Source organism: Dendrobates tinctorius, unplaced genomic scaffold (assembly GCF_039654945.1).
Source record: "Dendrobates tinctorius isolate UK_male_01 unplaced genomic scaffold, ASM3965494v1 ptg000115l, whole genome shotgun sequence".
In the NCBI taxonomy this organism is placed as follows: Eukaryota; Metazoa; Chordata; class Amphibia; order Anura; family Dendrobatidae; genus Dendrobates; species Dendrobates tinctorius.
In genome coordinates this window covers 9,786,892-9,807,340 of record NW_027361783.1, presented here as the reverse complement: position 1 = coordinate 9,807,340, position 20,449 = coordinate 9,786,892, and the positions used below count along the sequence as shown (strand labels likewise).

The window sequence follows — 20,449 nt, the reverse complement described above, 5'->3', positions numbered from 1 at the left end:
GGTTCTGTATTGTCTCACTAAACACAATTATGTCAGGAAATTGCAATCATAAAGTGAACATATATTTCCCTTAAAACCAGATATTAAATATCTGGTTTTAAGGAGTTCTGTATTGCTCTTGCCACTATCTGCGCAATTTTTCCTTTTTTATTGCTGGGAGGCGGCACTCTTGCTTGTTTGAGTCCAAAGTGAGCCCTAGGAACCTCTGAACTCTGCTGGGCTCCAGAATTGATTTTTTGAGGTTTAGAAGCCAGCCGAGGTTCTGTACAGTGTCCATCACTCTGTCCCTCTGTGCTATGCAGTTTTGGGCTGAGTCGCTTGCTATTAAGAAATCGCCCAAGTATGGAATTATTAGGATGTCCTGCTCCCTTAGGTGGGCCATCATCTCTGCTACTAATTTTGTGAACACTCGTGGGGCTATAGGTATTCCGAAAGACAGGGCTCTGTATTGGAATTACCTTATATTGCCCTCTATGGAAACTGCTAGTCTGAGGACTTTCCGAGAGTCTTTGTGAATGGGGACATGATAGTACACGTCACTGAGATCTAATACCGTCATGAAACAGTTTGGGAATGGGATTTTGATGGTGGATTTGATTGATTCCATTTTGAATTTTTGATTTTTGACATATCCTTTCAGTTTCCATAAATTTGTAATTGTTCGATATGTGCCGTACGGTTTGGACACTAGAAAAAGCGGGGAGTAGAACCCTTTGCCCATCTCCTGAGGGGGAACCTCATGAAGGACTGCTTTTTTACTAGATTAGGACCTTGCATTCTAGGGCTTTTTGCTTTGATGTAGTGGATCTTAGAGGGGTTACTACATATTTTTGAGGTGGGAGAGAAAGTTTATCCTCAGGCCTGACTCGATTAGATTCAATATCCAAGGGCTGTTCGATATTTTTCCCCAGGCCGGAAGGAAAAGGGTTTTTCTTCCACCCACCCTGGGTGAACGGTCACTTACAGGATTTTTTGTCCCGGGAAGAACTGCCGAAGAGGAAATCTCTATCCCTCTTTCTCCCTTCATCCCACCTGATCTGTTCCCTTGATGGCCTTTTGCGAAAAAACTTTTTGTTCTAAAAGGACCGTTTAAATGCCACAGGCCCCAGGTTTGGAAAGCTCTTTTTCTTATCCCCCGCCTTCTGAAGGATATCATCCAGTCTCTCTCCGAATAAGAATTTTCCCTCGCATGGGATTGAGCATAATTTCATTTTAGTTTGTAAGTCCCCCGGCCAGCATTTGAGCCATAATGCTCTCCTGGCTGCGTTCGATAGGGCTGCCGCTTTAGATGCGGACTGAGTCAGCCGACGAGTAAGCCAAAAAGGCCACAGCTCCTCTTATCACTGGGATAGATTCTAGAATCTTAACTCTCGGTGTGCCCTCCCTCAGTTGTTTCTCGAGCTGATCCACCCATATCATTAGGGATCTGGAGGTACATGTTGCCGCTATGGCCGGTTTAAGGTTTCCCCCTGCTGATTCCCAGGCCCCCTTGAGGAAGGTGTCAGCTTTTTTATCTAAGGGGTTTTTATAAGTGTACCCATGTCCTCAAAGGGGAGGGTGAACATTTTTGAGGCCTTGGCCACAGCCACGTCAAGTTTCGGGGCCTTGTCCCAAGATGTGTAAACCTCTTCATCGAAGGGCTATTTCCTTTTAAGGGAAGGGACCGTGGAGTTCTTTCTGTCTGGCTTCTCCCATTCTTTTTTGATCAGGGCCTGAACATTCTCATTTAGCGGAAACACCCTGCGTTTCTTTTGGCCTAGTCCCCCGAACACTATGTCCTGAACCGACCTATCAGGACGAGGGTCCCCCATGGTAGATCTCACAGCTTTCACTAGTGTGTCTACTTCATCTAGGGGAAAACAATGACGCGTCCCCCCCCCCCGTTTCCTCGTCTGAGGATGAGGAGAGGGAGTCCGATGTGTCCGAGTTAACTTCACCAGATATGGAGGGATCTGATTGGGAAACCGCTAAGGCATCCTTCTTTTTACTTTGTCCGGGGTTTCCTCACAGAGCACTTCTTGTATACAAGATTAAGAGCTTCTTATCCCATGATTCAGGTAAGGCTCTGTTACAAGTGGGGCATTCCGGTCCTCCTTTTCCTCGTCTTTCCCTAATAAGGGAGAAGAAGCCTATTACAATGGTGAACATTCTCGAAGATCCAGATGGATGCGGTTGCAGGTAACAGTTCGGGATGTGGAATCGGATCCTGTATAAGATGATCCAAGGATGGTGACTTGCTCCTTGCAGCTGATCTGGAGTGACTACTGGATCGGGTGTCTCACCTGTCCCAGTCCTTCTGCAGGTGGTGATGTTGCTGCTGCTGCCTGGGCTGCTGCAGCTGCTGCTCCTGCTGGTCGCTATTCTCCATTTTGCACAGGACGCTTCCAGCCAGAAGCATTTTCTAATGCCCATTTTTAAATTTCCCAGCGTGTGACGTCTCTTCCTCCCATCCTGCACAGCGCTTACCAGGGGAGCGCGCATGCGCCGACTCAGGGACCCGGAAGGCGTCATCTATTTCCAGGGCAGTGGCCATCTTGGTCCGACTCTGTACCATGGCGCTGCCCGCACGTCTGCCCCGGGTCCCTGCAAGCCCCAACCTCCTATCCGAAGCAGTGACTCTCCCCCGCTCACCCTGCAGACCCCATTGGTCTCAGCCGTGGCGGCTTCGGGAACTGCACCCGCCGAGACAGGGGCCTCCCTGCTGCCAGGATCCAGATGGGTCGGCCCCAGATCTTCATCTTTCCAGGTACCGCTATATTGTAGGTCACTCATCAGGGACAGGAACCCAACTGGGGCGGAGGAGAGATACCACCCTTTTATCTGTAGGTTCCTGTCCCTGATGGGTGGATCCCCTCTCTCCACGGTGTTGTCATGGGTGAGAGAGAAAATAACTTTTAACCATATCAAAGGAGTTGAAAAGAAAAGTCTTGAGTGAGAAAAAGAAGGGCTCAATTCTGGCTTTAGTAGCAGAGGGATACAGTGAGGGTCATGTTGCCTCCATCCTTACAATTTCTAAGACGGCAGTCCATTACAACAAGGTCAAGCAGCAAACATTGGGGACAACAAAGCTAAAGACCGGCAGAGAGGGAAAACGTCACTCCACTGACCGGGATGACCGTCAACTTATTCAAATGTCATTCAGCAACTGCAGGATGACATCAAGTGACCTACAAAAGGAATGGCAAATGGCAGCTGGGGTGAAGTGCATGGCAAGAACAGTTCATAACAGGCTCCTAGAGGCAGGGCTCAAGTCACAGAAAGGTAGAAAAAAGCCTTTCATCAATGAGAAGCAAAGAAGAGCCAGGCTGAAGTTTGCCAAAGACCATAAGGATTGGACCATAGAGGACTGGAGTAAGGAAATCTTGTTTGATGAGTCTAATTTTCAGCATTGTCCAACACCTGTTCATTTAATGGTTAGGAGACCTGGAGAGGCGTGCGAGCCACAGTGTCTTGCACCCACTGTGAAGTTTGGTGGAGGATTGGTGATGATCAGGGGATGCTTCAGCAAGGCTGGAATTGGGCAGGTTAATCTTTGCGAAGGACGTATAGATCAAGCCGCATACAGGGTTATCCAGGAAACACAGTTGATTCCTTCTGGTTAGGCAATATTCCCCAACTCTGAGGACTGGTTTTTCCAGCTAGATCAATAAATATGTGGATGAAGGACCACCACATCAAATCCCTGTCATGGCCAGCCCAATCTCCAGACCTGAATCCCATTGAAAACCTCTGGAATGTAATCAAGAGGAAGATGGATAGTCACAAGCCATCAAACAAAGAAGAACTGCTTATATTTTTGTACCAGGAGTAGCAAAGGTCACCCGAAAGCAGTGTGAAAGACTGGTGGAAAGCATGCCAAGACTCATGAAAGCTGTGATTAAAAATCATGGCTACTCCACAAAATTTTGATTTCTGAACTCTTCCTCCGTTAAAACATTAGTATTGTTGTTTCTAAATGATTATGAACTTTGTTTTCTTAGCATTATTTGAGGTCTGCAAGCACTGAATTTTTTTTGTTATTTTGACCATTTCTCATTTTCTAAAAATAAATACAAAATTTAGTGCTTGGAAATTTGAAGACATGTTGTCAGCAGTTTATAGAATAAAAGAGCAATTTACATTTTACTCAAAAATATACCTATAAAGAGAAAAATCAGACAAACAGAAAATTTTAAAGTGGTCTCTTAATTTTTGCAAGAGCTGTATATACAACTGGAGTATTTACAACTGGATTGAACGCCAGACATTGTGTATTTAACTGTGCAGAAATACAATCTTCGAAAATTACAAGAAGAGAAGAAAAATAAGTGACACTCAACACTGGTGTACTACTTTGTGCTCTTTTTTATTCTAAGATCATATCGGAATACAGTGAAGACACACAGATTGGGCTACTGCTGTTTCGCATCTAATTATGCTTCATCTGGCCCTCTCAAGCGTAAACAGCAGTAGGCCAGTCTGTGTGTCTTCACTCTCTATTGCCACATGACCTTAGATTAAAAAAGCACAAAATAATGTGTCATTTTTGAGTCCCACTTATTTATCTTTTCTTCTCGTAATATTGCATGTTTCTTAACTACCATGGACCCATTCAGTAGGAATTAGAAGTGTGAGCAGCTAAATTGCCATGCCCTAAGTAGTATACTGTAAGATATGATAGCAGAATACTTCTCATTATGGATTTTCCTGGCAGAAGATTTGCTGCATATTAAAATAAGAGCATTACGAATAAGATTTTATGAAAGTTCATCAAAATCCGGTACTAGACCTTGACCTGCAGTGAAGATTAGAAGTTTGCAGCATGACCATGTTCACTTATGCCCTGAATACAAAAACACCACAACAGGTATAAGTGTTGCTTCTGTCTGCCTCACAATGGCTGATCAGAATCTCCCTTCACATCAATGTGTGCCTACATGCACTTGATATGTAAATAAGGTAATGAACTCCACTGTGCAAGAAAAGAATGTTAACCATGAAAGACAGCCATATGGTTGCATGTGATGAAAAAAATCTGAGGATTTCTACCCCCAAGCCTTTTTACTGAGGGTTAGCAAAACTAACTAAATGCAGATTCAATGTTATCTATATTCCCTGATCGTATTTTGTAAGTATAGATTTTTGTTGAAAGAGTTTACCTGTATGCTTCCATTTAATGTCAAAGTCTTCCACAAAAATTCAACTCTTCCTGAAACAGGGGTATGTGTTTTATTGTTCGTCAGTCCTATGGCTGTCATCCGTAAACTGCCATTCTTGATATATTCTATAAAACAGAAATTTAAAGCAAGTGATCTCATGTATATATTATTACCGTATATACTCGTGTATAAGCCGGCCCGTGTATAAGCCGACCCCCCTAATTTTGCCACAAAAAACTGGGAAAACTTATTGACTCGCGTACAAGCCTAGGGTTAAATGGTGGTCCGAGAAGATGCTCCATAGATAACCCCCCCCCCATATGCTGCTGCACAAGGGTTAATGCTGGCCCAGGGAGATGCTCCATAAATACCCTCCATATGATGCTGCACAAGGGTTAATGCTGCCCCATAAATACCCCCCATATGCTGCTCCGCAAGGGTTAATGCTGGCCCAAGAAGATGCTCCATAAATACCCCCCATATGCTGCTGCACAAGGGTTATTGCTGCCCCATAAGATGTTCCATATATACCCCTTATTTGCTGCTGTGCAGCAATAAAAAAAAAATGACATACTCACCTCTCTGTCACTGGGGGCCAGGTGCCGGTGTCCTGAGTCCCTGGAAGTGGCGATATTCACCTGTCCCCGTTCCAAGCCGTGCACCGCTGTCTCCCGGATCTTCGCATTGACAGCAGAGGGCGCGCACTGACTATGTCATCGCGCCCTCTGCCGTCACAGCAGGAGGACCCGGAATCACAGCAGTGCATGGCTTGGAACGGGGACAGGTGAATATCACTCTGCCCCCGTCATACTCACCCCTCTTAGCGAAAGGTCTTCTCTGCAGCGGCAGACCCTGCTTCTCCCTCTGCCGTCTGTTTCCTGCATTCAGCTGGTCACGTGGTACCGCTTTTTAAATATGCGCATATTCATGAGTTTAATGAGCGGTACCACGTGACCGCTGAAAGCAGGAAGCAGACGGCAGAGGGAGATGCAGAGAAGTGCCAGGAGAGGTGAGTATGATCTCTGACACCCCCGCTCCCCCTCCCCCCCGATATATGACTCGCGTATAAGCCGAGAGGGGAACTTTCAGCCCAAAAAAATGGGCTGAAAATCTCAGCTTATACACGAGTATATACGCTAATTACATTAGATACCATGTACCTTTGTGCTAATCACTTGTCCAGTGCAGATTTTTAACCTCTGTAAACAAGCAGTCGTTTCCATTATATATAATGGAATGCCCGCTGTCTTTGGATCATACTTGATTCCGAGCTTTCATTCACCCCCCACATCCGATCACTGCCTCGCTCTTGTTATCTGCACCTCCAAAACATTTTTAGAATTCGACCTTTTCTTACTTTCGACTCTGCAAAAACTCTTACTGTTTCTCTTATTCATTCTCGTCAGGACTATTGTAACTCTCTCCTAATCGGCCTTCTTCTTACCAAAATCTCTCCTCTTCAATCTGTCTTGAATGCTGCAGCTAGGATCATATTCCTCACCAATCGTTATACTGATACCTCTACCTTGTGCCAGTCAATACACTCCAGAATCCAGTACAAACTTATTACCCTCACCCACAAAGAACTCCATGGCTCAGTACCTCCCTACATCTTCTCCCTTGTTTCAGCCTACCAGCCTACCCGTGCCCTCCATTCTGCTAATGACCTGAGCTTAACATCCTCAGTAATGAGAACCTCCCACTCCCGTCTCCAATACTGTTCACGTGCTGCGCCAATTCTTTGGAATGCACTACTCAGGTTGATACGATTAATCCCCAATCCCCACAGTTTTAACGTGGCCTAAAAACGCATTTGTTCAGACTGGCCTACCGCCTCAACGCATTAACCTAACTATCCCTGTGTGGCCCATTCAAATTTTTTTTTTTACCATAATCTGGTACCTTGCATCATGTTCTCACATGCTTTATGCATTTAATAGCCGTCTGTGTCTGTCCCGTTTTTATACTTAGACTGTTAACTGGTTCATGCAGCATTACAGGAACACCCGATTCATACACTATGGCTGATCCTAACAATGAAAGCAATTGTTACAATTACCGTATATACTCGTGTATAAGCCGACCCCCCTAATTTTGCCACAAAAAACTGGGAATACTTATTGACTCGCGTATAAGCCTAGGGTGGAAAATGCAGCAGCTACTGGTAAATTTCAAAAATAAAAATAGATACAAATAAAATTAATTGAGACATCAGTAGGTTAAATGTTTTTGAATATCCCATATTGAATCAGGAGCCCCATATAATGCTCCATACAGTTTGTGATGGCCCCATAAGATGCTCCATAGAATAATATGCCCCATATGCTGCTCCATAGAATAGGCCCCCATAAGATGCTCTATAGAATATGCCCCCATAAGATGGTCCATAGAATAGGCCCCATATGCTGCCACATAAGATGCTCCATAGAATATGCCCCCATAAGATGCTCTATAGAATATGCCCCCATAAGATGCTCCATAGAATAGGCCCCATATGCTGCCCCATAAGATGCTACATAGAATATGCCCCCATAAGATGCTCTATAGAATGTGCCCCCATAAGATGGTCCATAGAATAGGCCCCATATGCTGCCCCATAAGATGCTCCATAGAATAGGCCCCATATGCTGCCCCATAAGATGCTCCATAGAATATGCCCTCATAAGATGCTCCACAGATTATGCCCCCATAAGATGCTCCATACATTATGCCCCCATAAGATGCTCCATAGAATATGCCCCCATAAGATGCTCCATAGAATATGCCCCCATAAGATGCTCCATAGAATTAGAATAGGCCCCAATAAGATGCTCCATAGAATAGGCCCCCATAAGCTGCCCCATAGAATATGCCCCCCATAAGATGGTCCATAGAATATGCCCTCATAAGATGCTCAATAGATTATGCCCCCATAAGATGCACCATAGAATATGCCCCCATAAGATGCTCCATAGAATATGCCCCCATAAGATGTTCCATATAATATGCCCCCATAAGATGCTCCACAGAATTAGAATAGGCCCCAATAAGATGCTCCATAGAATATGCCCTCATAAGATGCTCCACAGATTATGCCCCCATAAGATGCTCCATACATTATGCCCCCATAAGATGTTCCATAGAATATGTCCCCATAAGATGTTCCATAGAATATGCCCCCATAAGATGCTCCATAGAATATGCCCCCATAAGATGCTCCATAGAATATGCCCCCACAAGATGCTCCATAGAATTAGAATAGGCCCCAATAAGATGCTCCATAGAATAGGCCCCCATAAGCTGCCCCATAGAATATGCCCCCCATAAGATGGTCCATAGAATATGCCCTCATAAGATGCTCAATAGATTATGCCCCCATAAGATGCACCATAGAATATGCCCCCATAAGATGCTCCATAGAATATGCCCCCATAAGATGTTCCATATAATATGCCCCCATAAGATGCTCCACAGAATTAGAATTGGCCCCAATAAGATGCTCCATAGAATATGCCCTCATAAGATGCTCCACAGATTATGCCCCCATAAGATGCTCCATACATTATGCCCCCATAAGATGTTCCATAGAATATGTCCCCATAAGATGTTCCATAGAATATGCCCCCATAAGATGCTCCATAGAATATGCCCCAATAAGATGCTCCATAGAATAGGCCCCCATAAGCTGCCCCATAGAATATGCCCCCCATAAGATGGTCCATAGAATATGCCCTCATAAGATGCTCAATAGATTATGCCCCCATAAGATGCACCATAGAATATGCCCCCATAAGATGCTCCATAGAATATGCCCCCATAAGATGTTCCATATAATATGCCCCCATAAGATGCTCCATAGAATTAGAATAGGCCCCAATAAGATGCTCCATAGAATAGCCCCCATAAGATGCCCCATAGAATATGCCCCCATATGATGCCTCATAGAAAAATCCCCATATGCTGCAAATAAAAAAAAAATGACATACTCACCTCTCGTCACTGGGGGCCAGGTGCCGATGTCGCTGCTGGCTCAGGACCCGGCACCTGAGATATTCACCTGTCCCCGTTCCCACGCTGCTCACCGCTGTCTGCCAGTGACGTTCAGGCAGCAGAGGGCGCGGCACACACTAACAATGTCACCGCGCCCTCTGACCTGAACATCACTGACAGAGAGCGCGGCAGACAGTGGCGAGCAGTGTGGGAACGAGGACAGGTGAATATTGCATATACTCACTGCCCCGGCGCATCTATGCAGCCCCGTTCTCCGGCGCCTGCCTTCAGCGGTCACGTGATACTGCTTATTAAAGACATGAATAAGCGCATATTCATGTATTTAATGAGCGATATCACGTGACCGCTGAAGGCAGGCCCCTGAGACCGTAGGACAAGCAGGGGGGCTGCAGAGATGCGCCGGGGGTCAGTATGGTCTGACACCCACACTCCCCCTCCTCCGCCGACCCCCTGACGTATATGGCTCACGTATAAGCCGGGAGGGTGACTTTGAGCCCCAAGAAATGGGCTGAAAATCTCGGCTTATACGTGAGTATATACTGTATCTTTCATGTCTCCGTGAATTCCTCAGATTGTAAGCTTGCGAGCAGGGTCATCATTCCTCTAGGTATCTGTTTTGATCTGTGTTTATTGTTATACTGTAATGTCTACTGTCTGTTCAAGTCCCCTCTAGCGAAATATGTTGGCGCTATAGAAATAAAATTATTATTATTACTATTATATAGGACGAAGACACCTTAAAATTCTGAAGAAATCTTTGGTAGTTACAAGACAAACTAGCAGCATAGTAAAGTACAGAAAAAAAAAAAAAAATTATATATATATATATATATATATATATATAGTGGGAATAGATAGCTCAGCTGGGATCTTTGCCTTGGCACAAGCGTATGGCTATGGAGTCACTACAGCAGACTAGCAAGTTCCACATGAATATGGACACGGCATATTTATTGTGCACACTTGTTATTCAATGTTACACATGCCAAACATGAAATAAAACATCTAAGGCCATCTGGCCACTAACTAACAATAGCAGGCTAACTACAAAATAAACCTATATAACAGCAAAGAAGTCCATGTAATCTTACTGTGTCAGCTCCCAGCTCAGCAGACGAGATAGACTGAGAGATCCCAGCTCCTCCTGATTATATCATCTGGACCAGTCAGGAAACCAAAACCTGGATTGAATTAGTGGAGGGGAAGTACCAATCCTTTCCATGCTGATCACTAAGGAAACCAGGACTGGATTACAATGAAATAAACTGGCTTCATCATCAGTACAGGGAGACACATGAAATGAAACGGGGAGAAATATACCGGTTTTCTAGTACCTCTCCTCTTGGCACCTCACTATATATATATATATATATATTACACGCACACAAAAAAAAAATACACACACACTGCTCAAAAAAATAAAGGGAGCCATTAAACACCAGAATATAACTCCAAGTAAATCAAACTTCTGTGAAATCAAACTGTTCACTTAGGAAGCAACACTGATTGACAATGAATTTCTCATGCTGCTGTGCAAATGGAATAGACAATAGATGGAAATTATTGGCCATTATCAAGACACCCTCAATAAAGGAGTAGTTCTGAAGGTGGGGACCTCAGACCACATCTCAGTACCAATGATTCCTGGCTGATGTTTTGGTCAGTATTGAATGTTGGTTGTGCTTTCACACTCATGGTAGCATGAGACGGACTCTATAACCCACACAAGTGGCTTAGGTAGTGCAGCTCATCCAGGATGGCACATCAATGCGAGCTGCTGCAAGAAGGTTTGCTGTGTCTGTCAGCGTGGTGTCCAGAGGCTGGAGGCGCTACCAGGAGACAGGCCAGTACACCAGGAGATGTGGAGGGGGTCGTAGGAGGGTAACAACCCAGCAGCAGGACTGCTACATCCGCCTTTGTGCAAGGAGGAACAGGAGGAGCACTGCCAGAGTCCTGCAAAATGACCTCCAGCAGGCCACAAATGTGCATGTGTCTGCACAGTTAGAAACCGACTCCATGATGGTCTGAGGGCCCGACATCCACAGATGGGGGTTGTGCTCACAACCCAACACCGTGCAGGACGCTTGGCACTTGCCACAGAACACCATGATTGGCAAATTTGCCACTGGTGCCCTGTGCTCTTCACAGGTGAAAGCAGCTTCACATCGAGCACATGTGACAGACGTGACAGAGTCTAGAAATGCAGTGGAGAGCAATCAGCTGCCTGCAACATCCTTCAGCATGACCGGTTTGGCAGTGGGTCAGTAATGGTGTGGAGTGGTAATTCTTTGGAGGGTCTGACTGCCATTAGGTACCGAGATGAGATACTCAGACCCCTTGTGAGACCATATGCTGGTGCGGTTGGCCCTGGGTTCTTCCTAATGCAGGACAATGCCAGACCTCATGTGGCTGGAATGTGTCAGCAGTTCCTGCAAGATGAAGGCATTGAAGCTATGGACTGGCCCGCCCGTTTCCCAGACCGGAATCCGATTGACCACATCTAGGACATCATGTCTCGCTCCATCCACCAACGTCACGTGGCACCACAGACTGTCGTTGGCGGATACGTTAGTCCAGGTCTGGGAGGAGATCCATCAGGAGACCATCTGCCGACTCATCAGGAGCATGCCCAGGCGTTGTACAGTAGGGAGGTCATACAGGCACGTGGAGGCCACACACAATACTGAGAATCTTTTCCTTGTCATGAGGCATTTCCACTGAAGTTGGATCAGCCTGTAATGTGATTTTCCACTCTGATTTTGAGTATCATTCCAAATCCAGACCTCCATGAGATTCCTTTTTGATTTACATTGAAAATTGTTACGTTTTATTGTTCTGAACACATTCCACTATATAATATATAAAAATTTGCAACTGGAATATTTCATTCAGAGATATCTAGGATGTGGTGTTTTAGTGTTCCCTTTATTTTTTTGAACAATTTATATATAACCTTGTTATAGAGTGAACAGAATTTTCTATAATGAAAATAAAATATTCCCTTGTCATGGCATCCGCATCCTGCCCCTACTTAAATGGATTGGTCACTGTTTTATAAGTTCCTTTCATGTAAACTAACTGCCATAGATATGTACTAAATACCTTACATTTCAAAATCGTTCTGTAATCTGAGCTGCTCTCCTGGTTCACATGATCTTTGGTGGGGAATGCTCCGACTTCCACACTGCTCCTGTGCATATTTACCTCTGCAACAACCTTTCTGACATCCCTGGCTTGCAGCGTTACCTCCATAAAAGCGCAAGTCAGTCATTCATTAAGCATAGATGTTGTCTACTGGATGCTGATATACTGTATATCTAATATATAAAGCTCAAAGTGTGTATGTATGTATGTACGTACGTACGTACGTACGTATGTGTGTGTGTGTGTGTGTGTGTGTGTGTATGTCCGGGATTGGCATCCGCACCGTCGCAGCTACAGCCACAAAATTTGGCACAGTCACACGTCTGGACCCCGAGAGCATCCTAAGCTATGTTGTGAGGCAAAATTTTAACCCCGCGCGTTCCAATTCACCAAACAATTTTACCTCCATCTACATAATGGGGAAAAAGTGTGTGCGTGTCAAGCCCCGCCCCTCATTATGATGTCATAATGCCCCTATTTGCATACTGGGGAAACAGTGTGTGCGTATCAAGCCCCGCCCCTCATTATGATGTCACAATGGTTGCCATGGCGACGCTGATGTCATCATAGGTTGCAAGCCCTGCCGCCACTCATTATGATGTCATAATGGTTGACTATGGGATGGAGGATGTGTGATGGGTATATGGGCACTGGACTATGGGATGGAGGATATGTATGACGGGTATATGGGCATGGGACTATGGGATGGCGAATATGTATGATGGGTATATGGGCATGGGACTATGGGATGGAGAATATGTATGATGGGTATATGGGCATGGGACTATGGGATGGAGGATGTGTGATGGGTATATGGGCACTCGACTATGGGATGGAGGATGTGTGATGGGTATATGGGCACTCGACTATGGGATGGAGGATATGTATGATGGGTATATGGGCACAGGCCTATGGGATGGAGGATATGTATGATGGGTATATGGGCATGGGACTATGGGATGGAGGATATGTATGATGGGTGTATGGGCATGGGACTATGGGATGGAGGATGTGTGATGGGTATATGGGCATGGGACTATGGGATGGAGGATGTGTGATGGGTATATGGGCATGGGACTATGGGATGGAGGATAATTATAATTTGTTATAACTAACCACAGTTAGTTACTATGCCCGGGCAGCGCCGGGCTCTTCAGCTCACACAGGAGAGGATTAGACACATGGCTCAGCAGACAGTATCACACAATAGTATTAGATACACGGCTCAGCAGTCAGTATAACACAGGATAGGATTAGATACACAGCTCAGCAGTCAGTATCACACAGGAGAGGATTAGATACACAGCTCAGCAGTCAGTATCGCACAGGAGAGGATTAGAAACATGGCTCAGCAGACAGTATCACACAGAATAGTATTAGATACACGGCTCAGCGTCAGTATAACACAGGATAGGATTAGATACACAGCTCAGCAGTCAGTATCACACAGGAGAGGATTAGACACATGGCTCAGCAGACAGTATCACACAGAATAGTATTAGATACACCGCTCAGCAGTCAGTATCACACAGGATAGGACTAGATACATGGCTCAGCAGTCAGTATTACACAGGATAGGATTAGATACACAGCTCAGCAGTCAGTATCACACGGGATAGGATTAGATACACAGCTCAGCAGTCAGTATCACACAGGATAGGACTAGATACATGGCTCAACAGTCAGTATCACACAGGATAGGATTACATGCATGGCTCAGCAGTCAGTATCACACAGGATAGGATTAGATACGTAGCTCAGCACACAGTATCACACAGGATAGGATTAGATACACGGCTCTGCAGACAGTATCACACAGGAGAGGATTAGATACACGGCTCAGCAGACAGTATCACACAGGACAGGATTAGATACGGTGCTCAGCACACAGTATCACACAGAATAGTATTAGATACACGGCTCAGCAGTCAATATCACACAGGATAGGATTAGATGCATGGTTTTTATGTGCAATATAATCATTATAATTTGTTATAACTAACCACAGTTGGTTACTATGCCCGAGCAACTTCCAACTCTGCAAAAACCTTACAGTAGCTCTTATTCATTCTCGTCTGGACTATTGTAACACTCTACTAATCTGTCTCCCTCTTACTAAACTCTCCCCTCTCCAATGTGGCCTGAATGCAGCCGCCAAGATTATATTCCTCACCAACCATTACACCGATGTCTCCACCCTGTGCCAGTCACTGCAGCTACCATAGTGAAGTTTAGAAACGCCCTGACCTGTTTGTTTGAGAGGGGTTGTGGACAGCCCTGGATCGCCTCAACTTTATCTGGGGCTTTGTTTTGCCCCTGACAACATAGCCCAATGATCTCGCTTTCTCCACTCTCAAGGCACACATCTTCGGGTTTATAGAAAACCCCGCCTTCCGTAAAGCATCGAATATGGCCTGGACTTTGGTTAGATGGCTTCCCCAATCTTGGCTGAAGATCACAATATTGTTCAGGTAGGCCGCTGCATACCTCTTGTGGGGAGCTAGGATCTGGTCCATGGCTCTCTGGAACATTGCTGGAGCACCTTGTAAGCCAAACGGCATCCTTGTGTATTGGAAGCATCCATCTGGCGTTGAAAACGCAGTCTTTTCTATGGTGATTTGCAAATACCTTTTTGTGAGGTCAAGGGTAGTAATGTACCGAGCCGGCCCTAGCCTCTCAATTAATTCATCAACCAGGGCCATCGGGTAGGCATCGGTCTTATAAACCTCGTTCAGCTTCCAACAGTCATTGCAAAATCACCATTGTCCATCTGGTTTCGGCACTAGGACTATTGGACTGGACCAGCCATTCTTGGATTTCTCGATGACTCCCAGGCTCAGCATCCGCTTTATCTCATTTGAGATCACCTCACAGTGGGCTTCAGAAATCAGGTATGGCTTCAAGCTGACCCGGACATGAGGTTCCGTCATGCTCTATGACCTTCGTACAACTTGAAGGTTCTGATAACAATTCTCTGTTACGCTGTAGCAACTATCAGCACTGCTGCTTCTGCGAGCGAGACAAGGTGTGTGCCACCTTAACATCCTCTGCACCAACACTGGACTTGGCCAGCAGACAAAGAGCTTCCACGGGTTCTCTGTCCTGCCACGGTTTGATCAGGTTCACGTGGTGCAGCTTGTAGGGCTTCTGGTTCCTCAGTTGACGGACTTTGTAGTTGCCCTCACCAACTTTCTTCAACACCTCACAGGGACCCTGCCACTTGGCCAGGAATTTGGTCTCCACCGTGGACACCAAAACAAGTACTCAATCCCCTGGGTTGAACGGTCTTACCCTGGCTGACCGGTTATACACCCTGAACTGGGCTTCCTGAGCCTTGAGGAAGTGCTCCTTCACAATGGGCATCATGTTGGAAATCCTGTCTTGCATCTGGGTGACATGCTCTACCACGTTTTTATAGGGGGTGGTTTCAGCCTCCAAGGATTTTTTTCTCCACATCCAGGACGCCTAGAGCAATTTTTCTTATATCGCCTCTGTGAGTACCCTGTGTGGTTTGCCACAGTCTCCATATTAAGGTGTGGCATTGTTCTGGGCTGTTTTGCACTAATTAGATGCAATTTTAATTGTTTTTATACATGTTTTGGTTTTGTCATGTATGTATTCTTGTTTGGTCATTAATAAAATTGCAACAAAAAATTTTCATATTATTGTATTTTTGTGCAATTGAGGTGTTCCCTCTTTGTGGGTATGATCTTTCCTTTTATTACAAAGGCCTACCCTATTATAATAGGGTGCAATAGATCTTTGACCACGCCAACCACATGGGACTTGGTACCACAGTGTCACGTGCCCCATCCTGTGTGACACGGCCAGCAGGCCGGTTACTAATACAACAGGAAGCGGCACGTGTAATTGTCCAGTGTGACGCGGCCCGCAGGCCGGTAACTAATACAACCAAAGGGGATAGGGAAACATTTACAACGGAGGGCCCTGCAATAGGGAACGGGGAATGTGGAGACCTCCTGCATTCCCCTGAGTCAGTGTCCCTAACGCTCCTAACATTCCCTATGCCGGTTCCGCACCGGGCTCCACTCAGGAACCTGTGGCCCTGGCACACCCTACACCTATCCCTTGCTAGGGAGCTGGGTGGCGCAGGCACCAGCCCCACCACTGTACTAACACCAAGATGAGGAAAAGTGACAAACAGGGAAACACTTAGCTTTGCTTTGATGCACTTGCTCCTAGCAACAGAGACCAACACCTGAGTGCATCTTCCTCCACCGTGTCCAACACCTGGGTGCAGCTTTACAGCAACAGCATCTAGCACTGAGTGCTGCCTTGGAGCAACAGAGTCCAGCACCTGAATGCAGCTGTCCAGCAACCGAGTCCAGTAAACTGAGTGCAGCTCTCAGTAACAGAGTCCAGCAAACTGAGTGCAGCTCTACACCATAGCTGCCAATCCACCAAGCTTTGCAGAAATTCTTCACTGACACCATAGCTGCCACTCCACCACACTTTAAACGAACTCCTCGCTGACACCATAGCTGCCACTCCAGGACTCTGAATGAGCCGCTCTGGACTCTCCTCCAGCTCCTTCCTTCACCCAGGATGGTTGGAAAGCCCAACAATAATAATATCAATAATAATATCACCAACGTCAGTGAGCTCAACTGACACACCTTTATTGAAAAAACACACCTGTTAGTGATTCCCATGCAATTACACTAACCACCACCGGGGGGAAAACTAACCCTGAGCAAAACAGCTCACAGGAAAAAAAAGGTTACTTGTGCATTTAATCTGTCAGATCCACCCTGGATCATGGCAGTTTGTGTTGATGACCACTTGGGCCACAGGATAGTCCTTAGCGTCACCATGGATATAGCGGACGCCCACCCTTTTTCCAGCAATCAGCCGATGGGGCATGGTAGCCCTCACTAGGGTTAGCAAACTCCCCGAGTCCAGCAGACCAGTAACTTGCACCCCGTTTACTGGGGCATGCCTGCGGACACTCTTCCATTTGGGGAACAACACTGCAGGCCAGACATGCAAAATATGAGCATCATCGTCCAGTGCTGCAGTCTAGAAATGCAAAATACGAGCAGTGCCATCTTGTGCTGCAGTCCATTGGCTCGGTGGTCATGGAACAACGGGCAGCTATGTGACCAGAGGTATGACACCTCCAACAAATTACACTATGGAATGGGACCTTGAACACTACCTCTGATGCACTTGGCCGCCCCCCTTTCTCGAAAACTGTCACGAACGCTGCAATATCATCCCGCGGAGTCAACTTTTGCAATGCTCTTCTTGCCGTCTTCATGGAGTACGAGTCGTCGCCTGGAGTTGTGGAGCCCGCAGTCTCCCATGAACTGCCTCTGCAAGGAGTTCCATCTGCAGCGTTAGCACCTCCAGCTGCTGCTGGTGTTGTAGATGCTGTGCCAACAGCTTATTTGTTTCTTGCTGCGACAGCTGTTGCTGTTGTTGCACCTGAACCAAATGTTTTACAAGCTCCTCCATGCTGTCAGGTTTACCTCCTGCAGCCGTTTTCACCCAGGATATGCGGTATCGGCAGTCACACTGCCTCTTGGGATTTGTGCCCGTGAATTTAGCACCAATTGTAGAGATCTGTACTCACTCGGCTGCGGTTGAGGTAGGCACAGGAGGCGGTGCTGCTGAAGTGTCCAAGCAAGTTTATTAAAACTGCATAAACTGCTTTGGATAGAAAAACAAATAACTGTCTTTTCTGGCACTAAGTGAAAACAAAACATGAAACAGGTAGTCGATGTCGTACTGCGGGTCCACCCGCTCAGGTCAGTGTCTTTAGCAACACACACTGGAGGTCTCCACACCTCCAGCTACAGACCCTGAATGAGACATTTGGCCTCCATTTTATTAGCCAAATCACACCCCTAGGGTTGGGATATGTGATCTGTCATTCCTGCCCATGTCTTATGACTGCTCGTAAAACCCGGCGCTGGAATAGCCTAATAACTTTCTCAGCACTATAGGTGCAGGAGCATACTTCCGTGCTAACATCGCATATACATTTTTCTGCCTTCTTTTTCAGCTTTTTGTCTATGTATAGTGTTTTCCCCAATCTGCTTCACCCTCTCCTTTTTACCCTCAACCACCTATGCAATTATACCATGATTTATACATATCTCTTTTGCTACTCCCGTAGCAACAGTTTGAAATAGACTTTGCTAAATTGAAACATCACAACAACGATTGCAATCAAGGAGCACTATAGAATTCCCTATTTGCCTGTACCACTTCAATAAAACGCATACTTCTGCATGAATTGAACTTTCTACTGTATCCTGGGATCTCACTGCCGTTCCATTAGAACATTGTTACAGCGCTTGCTTGCATCTTTATGTGTATAGGGTCTGGGTCTATCTATCTGTCTGTGTATATACAGGTGCTTCTCTTGAAATTAGAATATCATCAAAAAGTTAATTTATTTCACTTCTTAATACAAAAAGTAAAACTCATATTATATAGAGTCATTACAAACAGAGTGATCTATTTCAAGTGTTTATTTCTGCCAATGTTAATGATTATGGCTTACATCCAATGAAAACCCAAAAGTCATTATCTCAGTAAATTAGAATATTTTATAACACCAGCTTGAAAAATTATTTTAACATCCGAAATGTTGGCCTACTGAAATGTATGTTCAGTAAATGCACTCAATATTTGGTTGGGGCTTCTTTTGCATCAATGCGTCGTTGTAAGGAGGCGATCAGCCTGTGTCAATGCTGAGGTGTTATGGAAGCCCAGGTTGCTATGATAGCAGCCTTCAGCTCATCTGCATTGTTGGGTCTGGTGTCTCATCTTCCTCTTGACAATACCCCGTAGATGCTCTATGGGGTTAAGGTCAGGCGAGTTTGGAGGCCAATCAAGCACAGTGATACTGTTGTTTTTAAACCAGGTATTGGTACTTTTGGCAGTGTGGACAGGTGCCAAGTCCTGCTGGAGAATGAAATTTCCATCTCCAAAAAGCATGATGCATGAAGTGCTCTAAAACTTCTTGGCAGACAGCTGTCCTGACTTTGGTCTTGATAAAACACAGTGGACCTACACCAGCAGATGACCTGGCTCCCCAAACCATTACTGATTGTGGAAACTTCAAACTAGACCTCAAGCATCTTGGATTGTGTGCCTCTCCACTCTTCCTCCAGACTCTGGGACCTTGATTTCCAAATGAAATGCAAAATTTACTTTCACCTGAAAACAACACCTTGGACCACTGAGCAACAGTCCAGTTCTTTTTCTCCTTGGCCAAGGTACAACACTTCTGGCGTTGTCTATTGGTCATGAGTGGCTTGACACAAGGAATGCGACACTTGTAGCCAATGTCCTGGATACGCCTGTGTGTGGTGGTTCTTGAAGCAATGACTCCAGCAACAGTTCACTTCTTGTAAATCTCCCTCAAATTTTTGAATGGCCTTTTCTAACAATCTTTTCAAGGCTGCAGTTATCCCAGTTGCTGGTGAACCTTTTTCTACCACAATTTTTCCTTCCAATAAACTTTCCATTAATATGCTTGGACTCTGTGAACAGCCAGCTTATTTCGCAATGACCTTTTGTGGCTTAACCTCCTTGTGGAGCATGTCAATGACTGCCTTCTGGACATGTCAAGTCAGCAATCTTCTCCACAATTGTGGAGTCTACTGAAACAGACTAAGGGACCTTTTTAAACACTTAGGAAGCCTTTTGTAGGTGTTTTTTGTTAATTACTCTAATTTACTGAAATAATGACTTTTGGGTTTTCATTGGCTGTAAGCCATAATCATCAACATTAACAGAAATAAACACTTAAAATATATCACTCTGTTTGTAATGACTCTATATATAATATACGGGTTTCACTTTTTGTATTGAAGAACTGATATAAATTAACTTCTTGATGATATTCTAATTTTGTGATAAGCATCCATTATCATTAGCCGGTGAGGGGGAGTAGGGGATATTCTTCATTGCCAGGGTTGTTATTCTGGTGCTTTGTTCATGAATTTCATTCCCTGTAACAGCATCAAGAAAAAAAGATTGTGCTGTAGCTGGTGAGAAGTGAGGGGGTTTTGTCGGATTAAAAGGGGATGTGCTAACTGCTGGCTTGCAAACCAGCACAACAGCGGATGGGAAATGTAGTCAGTAGGGAGGAGACTGTTCAAAACAGCAAATGATGGCTACGACTGCAGTGACGGTGCAAG

General features: G+C 45.3%; 1 protein-coding gene across 7 annotated transcripts in view; it reads right to left on the bottom strand.

Annotated features, from left to right (window-relative positions):
* The window catches only part of FBXO15 (F-box protein 15), a 198,923-nt gene that overhangs the window by 29,115 nt on the left and 149,359 nt on the right, over positions 1–20,449 (bottom strand). For all 7 annotated transcript variants that reach the window (XM_073589998.1, XM_073590002.1, XM_073590000.1 and 4 more), the window contains one exon: positions 5,139–5,263. In XM_073589998.1, the coding sequence (XP_073446099.1) occupies positions 5,139–5,263 (125 nt within the window). The remainder of the gene's footprint in view (positions 1–5,138; positions 5,264–20,449) is intronic.